Source organism: Sinocyclocheilus grahami, unplaced genomic scaffold (genome assembly GCF_001515645.1).
Source record: "Sinocyclocheilus grahami isolate Dianchi unplaced genomic scaffold, SAMN03320097.WGS_v1.1 scaffold255.1, whole genome shotgun sequence".
NCBI lineage: Eukaryota > Metazoa > Chordata > Actinopteri > Cypriniformes > Cyprinidae > Sinocyclocheilus > Sinocyclocheilus grahami.
In genome coordinates, this window is record NW_015505434.1 from 2331545 (window position 1) to 2340658 (window position 9114).

General features: G+C 38.9%; 1 protein-coding gene across 1 annotated transcript; it reads right to left on the reverse strand.

Annotated features, from left to right (window-relative positions):
- Positions 1-340: 340 nt before the first annotated feature.
- On the reverse strand, positions 341-5742 carry LOC107598773 (5-hydroxytryptamine receptor 1F-like). Its single transcript, XM_016290207.1, has 2 exons — positions 5720-5742; positions 341-1479 (listed from the first exon to the last, which is right to left on the reverse strand). The coding sequence occupies exon 2, from the start codon at positions 1454-1456 to the stop codon at positions 341-343; it is 1116 nt and encodes a 371-aa protein (XP_016145693.1). The 5' UTR covers positions 1457-1479; positions 5720-5742.
- Positions 5743-9114: the final 3372 nt, after the last annotated feature.

Sequence of the window (9114 nt, forward strand, 5' to 3'; positions counted from 1 at the left end):
GATATATCAGTAGAGGCTGCTGGACCATGCTAACCAGCCAAACCTTAACCCCTTGGTGGAGTCGATTTACATAACATTTGTGCACCAGACAATTTTTAATTTTATATAAAATCCTCCATTTCAAAATACTGAAATCTTTAAGTGGAGCAAATTATTATTTTTTTTTATACATGTATAAAAAATGATGCACTATATTAACAATATACCGATGAAATGCCTCTGAAAGATGTGTAATTCTTGCAGAAGTCCGCTAATTTACAGTAGGATTGTCATTGTAATTTGCAGCTTTCAATTCAAAGTTTTGTCACCGGAAACCACATATTTTTCTTTCCCTCCTTTTTCACCAGATATTGCTGCAGCAGAGGGGCAGAAGTCTTTTAAACGCTTTCTTAAAGTCCTCGTTAAAGATGGTATATATTAGTGGATTGATGAGGGAATTGAGGTACCCAAGCCAGGTGAGGAAATCTGCGAGCACATCGGAAGTGCTGCAGGTCGGGCAAATATTCACAATCACCTCCTTCAGGAAGAACGGTAACCAACAAATCACGAAGGCTCCCAGGATTAGTCCTAACGTCAAAGCCGCCCGTCTCTCCCTGGCCCCTGGGTTCCTGCGGACCTTGATGAGATCACCTGATGAAGAAGTAATACGCACCCTTTCCCCATCTGTCGATGGATCGGAAAATGACTTCTCGACTGGGCAGAGTGTGTCGGGACTGAGGGCGATGTCTTTATCAGAGCTCAGTCCAGGAAGCATGACGTTGCTCACTGTCTGTTTGACTAATCGGCTGCTCCCTCGACGGTTACGCAGTGTCTCCGCAGCCTTGTAGATCTTGTAGTAAAGAATCAAAATGAGGGTCAGTGGAATATAGAATGCTCCGAAAGTGGAGTAGACAGTGAAAGCCACGTGATCGTGCTCGATCAAGCAGTCCATAACTTCTCTCTCCCTATCTTTGTGTTCTACAGGGAATTTCCTCCACACTAAAGGTGGTAGAGACACCAGCACAGACAGTGTCCACAGGGCAAAAATGGTTATGATTGCTCTTTTATACGTGCGTTTCTGGGAATAGGCCACAGCATCGGTAATGGCGCGGTATCGATCAAGCGCAATGGCGGCTAAGTGTAAAATTGAGCAGGTGCAGCACGTAACATCCACACCCAACCACAGGTGACACACGATCGGACCGAGAACCCATGTCTCTTTTGCGATGTACACAATGCTGACAGGCATCACTAGAACAGCTACTAGGAGGTCTGTCACAGCTAAAGAGCAGATGAGGTAGTTGGCGGGTTGGTGGAGTTTGCGGGTGATCAGAATAGCAGTGATGACCATGGAGTTGATGGCGGTGGTTGCCACAGCCAGAATAGAGAGAGTCAGGGAGAGGAGGATCTTACTGGGACTCATCCTGCTGGCCAGAACATCAGAGAGATCCACGGCTGAGCAATTGATAGGATCCATGGTGATCCAAGTACGGTTGTGACCTGTAAGAGATGAATAAAGAAATAGTATGACCAAGAGCAAAACTAATTTCTGTTAAACGCACACACACACACACACACTGACTGCGATTTACATTGATGCCTGAAGTGTGAAATTAAAATCATGTTTTCTACCAACACAAGCCTCAAGTCAACACAAGTAAATCAGTCAAACCATGACACAACTCCAGAGAATTTGTGTTATATAACCTCATTATTTCAGTGGGTATTTTTTAAATGTATTTCCCATGTGTATTTTTATACAGGAGTCTAGCAGACAGATTTCAAAACTGATTTTATTTATAAGAAGATCATAGTAAAACTGACATGGAAACATGCTTTCATCATTCATAAAATTAAAGACATTTTTATATTATCTACAATAAAAAAGAAGATTAAAACTTACATGATTACAAAATTGTTATCAGATATGTGTCATAAATCCTGCAAATAAAAAAATATGCCACCCCCCCCCCCTTTTTTTTTTTACCAGCAATTAGCGGTATATGGGGAGCTAGTCTTTATCATTTATTTTCAAATGCTTTAAATGTATCTGTACGGTGGTCGAGAGCTCAACGCGCTGCAACTTCAGAAAACACATGCAAATAGAAAAAGCACCAAATTATTAAAACAACTTCATCAGTTTGACAGCACATGTGCTGCAAATACTCGCAACACAATCAAATACAAAAACACCAAATGCTCACAACACAAACAAATAAAGAAACGCACAGCAAATGCTCACAACACAACCAAATAAAGAAACGTGCTGCAAAAACAGAAACGTGACGCAAATGCTCACAACACAACCAAATAAACAAACGTGCTGCAAAAACAGAAACGCACCACAAATGCTCACAACACAACCAAATAAACAAATGCGCTGCAAAAAGAGAAATGCGCCGCAAATGCTCACAACACAACCAAATAAACAAATGCGCTGCAAAAACAGAAACGCGGCGCGGCGCGTCAGGACGTTGAGAGCGTCGAGGAGAGTTGAAATCAGGTAAACTTTATGGTAATGAGCTATGCCGGGTTCGGCGGCAACCAATCGGAACGTAGAAGTTCACCGTTTGTGAGGATTCCAGAGAACGCAGTCCTGTAAACTTTGGTTCCAACCACATTAGTTCCCAAGCAAAATGGAGGAGAGGTTGATTATTGCTGTGGCGGGTTTCCTAATAATCTATGACGTGTCCCTGTTTGTGTACAGGGACATACATTTTTAAAACATGATGCGTGGACCAAGGTGTCTGAGATTGTTGGTGTTCCTGGTGAGTTGCTGATGTGCATTAACATTACATGAATAATAATCTAATGATATAATAAATAATAGTATAGTCCCAGTTCACTTTCAAACCTTTAAATACATTTTCCTGATTATACTTACATTAAAGGGTTAGTTCACCCAAAAATAAAAATTAGGGTGTGTTTTACTCACCTCCTCTTGGCTTATATCGAAATCCCCCGACATTCTTCTTTACAAATCCTCGTTTTGTACTTCTAATTAGTGACCGTTGTTTTGTTTCGATCTCTCCGCGTGCGTCACATCTGAGCGGCGCATGCACAAAGCTGACCTCATACGTAATTCCCACGGAACTGCTTCCATTTACAACAGTGAGCGCAAGATTCAAGTGATTATTACGTTTTGAATATGGATATTTTTCTTACAAAAACGCATCGATTCGCTACAGGAGGCCTTTGTTCACCCCCCGGAGCCGTGTGAGACACTTTTTTTTGTGGAAGGGTGCTTTTTATTTCACGTCTTTTGGACAGAAGCAATGCAACCCCCACTGAGTACAACGATAGAGCTTAAAAGATCAAAGACAATTTTTTATATAACTCCGACTGGATTCGTCTGAAAGAAGAAAGTCATATACACCTAGGATGCATCGGGGGTGAGTAAAACACAGCCTAATTTTTATTTTTGGACGATATTTTTGTACGGTTATTTTAAGTAATGTTTATACTTACTTAAGTAACATTTTCAATGCAGTATTTTTACAGTGTGGTATTAGTGCTTTATACATTATGAGGATCTTAATACTTCTTCCACAACAATATTTAATGAGGTTAACTTAACTTAACCTTGTGGTCAGTCTGCACAAGATCAACAAGCATGTTTGCTTTGCGACCCCTTTAAATACTAGATAAGCATTCAATCTAGGTCAGAGCGTCCACAAATCTTTCTACAGCGTTGTTGACAGGGCGGCCAGAGCGATTTTTGACGCTCCCGACGGCGGCGGTGTGAACGCACAGTAAGCATTTCGGGGGGCCTTTAAACTATGAAATATTAAACTAATAAAAATATGAATTATTACATTTAAAACTATAATAGAAACCAAGACTGTAAAAAAATAAAAATAATAATAATTGCAACATTCATTGTGTGAAAAGTATTTAATCCATTAAGACTGTCTCCCATTTGTGGCACCATTTAGCACAACAAAGAAATTGGCCTTCCTATTTCAACATTTAAAAAAAAAAAAGACATAATTCTTCTGTGATATTCATTGTTGGACATTGTTAGTGGGCAAATTAAATAATTAAGTGCTCTAGTGCCCATTGCTGAGGAAACACACCAGCATTTTTGAGGTACATCCATTTCAAATGTAAACTCGAGCAGTCTATTTGATTCAGTTTCCTATGCAGTTCTAAAGGTGGCAAATTTGCTTGCTCGCTCCAAATTTATCACCTCATATGAGCACAAGGCGTGCATATGAGCATTGCACGGCCTGTTTAAAAATATGCCGGGTACATTACTTAAAAGGTACTTATCACTTTTTAGTTTTCTGTTTGCGGGAATAGGATTTATGCTTATGCATGCCAAGTCAGATGAAAGCATTTTAAAATGTTTACTATTTGCGTCACTCCTGGTGAAGCTGTAATCTGGCCTGGCAGTAAGATGCTGATAACACTGAGGTTGGCGCCGCCCTGTCAATCTAATATGCTCCACACAAGTTTGGTGATTCATTTTTTACAGTGCAGTGGAAGCTCACCAGTGAGCACGCTGACTGCTCATAAAGCTGCAAATAGATGGCCAACCCTGTCTCTGTCAATGCCAAGCCATGCTAGTCAGTGTGATCATATTAAGACCATCCCAGCTAGCTATTTTCTCCTGCCAACCACACTTCTCACTTCTTACTGTTGGTTCTAATCAGGCTGTTTAAACACTATTAGCACTCTGCCCTATTTTCTAGATTCGTGTTGTCACTATAAACACAGCTTTACATTGCATTGGCTATAAACACTGGCTCTGTTCCAAAATGTATCACTAGTGAGCTGCCTTGCTGTCGGCACCTATAAAATGGTCTTCATAGGCACCAACGTTATATATCATACAGGTAGCGCTCCTTACACAACACACAAAAGCCTCGATTCAAAATTCATTCCAATAGACTCTGGTATTAGCATGCTGCTAAGCTAACGCTTTGATAAGGTTGCTTTTACACTTAACCCCAAGTTTAACAGGGTCCACACACCTAGTTTTTGGGTCAAAACCAAAGATTTGTGTCATCAAAGCTCATAACTTTGCGATGCTATTTGTGAATGTTCACTGGATCTATGGTTTCAGGAAACACCAAACAGGTGAACTACGATGCTAACAATGGCACTAATTGCGACTATAGTTAGCTAACAATGCTTTTGGCAAACACTTCCCTGCTAAGCATGACCACTAGTTTTTACTGGCCTCATAATGCTTTCTGGGATTGCAGATGAAGCTGCCTTGGAATCAGGCCAAAATAAGGTATCTTCAGTATAATTATGCTGCCTACCTTTTGGAACAACCCTCATGCACTTATAATGCTTTAAAGTGCTGCCAGTGGAGACAGCAAAGCGTAGGTTAAGCTGAATATCAGATTTGCAATAATATGTAGCTACTACAGTGTGTTTTCAACTGTTTAACCATGTACAAATTCACTTTAATTTTTATCTTTATCCAATTTCCTTTACTTTCATGCATTTAAAGATATTTCACTCACAGTAATATCAAACATGAATTTTTTGAGTATGTATAACAAGACATCATTCACACAGACATTTTCTCTTTCAGAAAATTTTTCTACAGATAATTTACAAGAAAAAAGCCATATTCTGCTAAAGAAAACAAATCACAGGATCCACTCTAGGTGTGCAGGCAATAGGGACTGTGTATCTCACACAAATAATTTCTTGATTTACACTCCATTAAAATATTTGCATATGTGATATGCCTTGAAGACGTTCAAATTCCTGCCTGGGTTACCTGCTAGATGGCAATTCCCCTCCTCAGAGAATCTCAAAAGACCAAAGGTAATTGCGAGAAGTTTCAGTGAATATATAAGCGTTGGAATGTCTCACAGTTCCCTCCCAAATGACCTACTTTGTTCATTCACTGAGCACTATGGTGCAGCAGATTTGTCACTGTTTTTGCTGCTGCTACGGCTTCATCAGCCTTGACACATGGTCCTAGTGTAAATTAGGAAATCAAAAACAAACCAATATTTTGTCTCACAAATGTTTTGTCTGTTAGTGATGGTTGGATAGAGAAGATATAAAATCTGGCGTATTGTTTTCAATGTATTTCAAGTGTGGATGCTCTGAATGAAGGTTTTTAACATTTAATGCAAAAACATGTGGCATATTTCCAAGTGAAACAGGAAATTTAAAGAATGTAGGGCGAGACTATATTTGATCCATTTTTGATTGGATTGGATCATGAAATGGTTGTTATAGAAATCAAAATGAAGCCAGGTGGTCGGAGAGGAGGGGCTGAAAAGTAAAAGTGATTAATGAAAACAGCTGAAAAGGAAAGTCATTTCAGAGCAAGTTATTACATTCTGATAAAAGATTCTGAAGCAAATGAATCATGCACAATAACACCTGCACTGTGTATTAAAAAAAATAAATATAGGGTCAAATTTGATTTCATGCTGGCACCTCACCACTTCTTATCCCTTTTTAAAGTATAATAATGCACACGGATAATACCTGACTGCCTGACTATTGGGCTTGGGAGATATACTATAATTTAGACAGAGGCTGTTTGCACTACGTGTATTATTTACAATAAGTGTACTAAGTAGTACTAAGTAGTAGTTAGATGCAATTTGCATTAAGTGCAAATAGTGCTAGATGCTATTTGTGCATCACTTTATTTATAGTAAATTATAAAACAGTATGCCATAACAACATATTCAGAGAATATTTATTAAAACTATAAATGGGTGCTGCCTTATTGGGACCTTACTTGTCTCTATCCCTAAAACCTAAGCCTACATCTAACCCTAAGCAGGCTGAACCTACTGTTCAGTAAAGGTGATTTCTACAAGGAAATTATCCATTAATTTTATGGACATTTTCTTTAATCCTAATACACAATGCAATGAAGTGAACAATTCAAAATACAGAGAATAACAGTAAAAAAAAGAAAATTCCTTCATATTAATAAAGTACATCATGCCCTATTTTTATGAATGCATAGCGGTCGATCTGCCCGTCTGCCCAATTAATGAGAGGACACCACATTAAATAAATGTTAAAGGGTTAGTTCACCCAAAAATGAAAATTAGCTCATAAATTACTCACCCTCAAATCATCCTAGGTGTATATGACTTTCTTCTTTCAGATGAATCCAAATCGGAGTTATATAAAAAATTGTCTTTGATCTTTCAAGCTGTTTAATGCCACTCAGCGGGTGTTGCATGCATCAGTCCAAAAGAAGTTAAATAAAAAGTGCCCATCCATAAAAAAAGTGTTTCACACGGCTCCGTGAACATAGGCCTCCTGTACACTCTTAAAAATAAAGGTGCTTCAAAAGGTTCTTCAAGCGATGCCATAGAATAACCATTTTTGGTTCCACAAAGAACCATTCAGTCAAAGGTTCTTTAAAGAACCATCTCTTTCTTACCTTTTTGTAATCTGAAGAACCTTATTTCGCCACAAAGAACCTTTTGTGAAACAGAAAGGTTCTTCAGATGTTAAAGGTTCTTTATGGAACCATTTAGACAAAATGGTTCTTCTATGGGATCGTGAAGCACCTTTATTTTTAAGAGTGTAGCGAACCGATGTGTTTTTGTAAGAAAAATATCCATATTCAAAACGTAATAATCACTTTAATGTAGCTTGCGCCAACAGTTGTACACGGAAGCACTTCCGGGCGGATGATGTATGAGGTCGGTTTTTTCTTACAAAAACGCATCGATTCGCTACAGGAGGCCTTTGTTGAACTGAAACTCTGAACTGAAATGTGATGGGAAAAGGAAGAAGAAGAATGTGATCAGAAAAGGACAAATTTTCGAATCAGTCACGTCAAGAACTAAGTCCTCACTCTCCACGCTACTGGTTTCTTTGTAATTTTGTCTGGTTCGAGCAGAAAATGGAGGCAGAGTTAATGTAAGCTGCTTTTGCCATCAAGATGGGCTATTTGCACTTAATGTAATAGACACTCTGTAAAATGTATTTTAAGTCATTTTACAGAGTGTAATTTTAGAGGAAGACATTTAGATTAAAGATTACATAAACATTTTTTTTTGCTCTTTTGAATTGCATGCAGCAATGAATTATTTACAATAAAACGGACCCAGCATTAAAAAATTAATTAGCATTATTTTGAAGTATCTATAGTGAATTCCAATTCCCCACTTAGAAAGGTTTACACATTAAGTTTGATTCATCCAAAGGTCTGATGTAACCATCTGGAAGGTGGAATTTCATTCAGGACTTACTAATTTTTTTTACCAAAATAAAGAACTGTGCCTTGGAGTAGGCTACATAAATCTTATGCAACACGTCTCAAGAGGTTGTGCGATTTTTTTTTGCAATCTCTACTTCAGAGAGCAAACAACAACAGACTGTCATGGAGATACATCACCAGATGCAGAATAACTGAAGATCTGTCCTTCTCAAACGTTCAGCACTGGCTGTGCCAAAAAGCCTTCTGGGTGTTGGACTGGTGAAGTCACTTCAGGCTCGAGTCAGCCTGGTATGACAGTGATATTCCTTTAAAGGAATAATTCATCAAAAAGTGAAATTTAGCATTACATCTCTTGTTAACAAATGGATCCACTGAATGGGTGCCGTCAGAATGAGAGTCCAAACAGCTGATAAAAACATAACATAATCCACAAGTAATCTACACAACTCCAGTCTATCGATTAACGTCTTGAATCACTGCATGGTTGTAAGAAACAAATCGATCATTAAAGGGGTCATATGATGCTTTTTTAAAGATCATTATTTTGTGTATTTGGTGTAACAGAATATGTTGACATGCTTTAATGTTCAAAAAACACATTATTTTTTCAAATACTGTACATTATTGTAGGTCCTCTATGCCCCGCCTCTCTCAAACGCTTCGTTTTCTACAAAGTCCCTTCTTCCGACAAGCGCAGTCTGCTCTGATTGGCCAGCTGACCCAGTGCATTGTGATTGGCCGAACACCGCAAGCACTCGTCGGAAATGTAACGCCCCTTACCATAATCGCAAGCTTCATCTTTCAAAATAAATGCAAAGACAGAGCCCGAAAGGGGAACAGAGTCGCGTGCCAGACACAGTGATGAGTATGTGTTTGCAGTACACAAGCCACGGTTAAGACAGCTGACTCCACTGTGATGTGATCTCTGTCTCTCTCTCTCTCACACACACACGCGCGCGCGAGCA

Coding starts and splice junctions, on each gene's coding strand:
- LOC107598773 (XM_016290207.1), bottom strand. CDS start 1,456: ATGGATCCTATCAATTGCTCAGCCGTGGATCTCTCTGATGTTCTGGCC.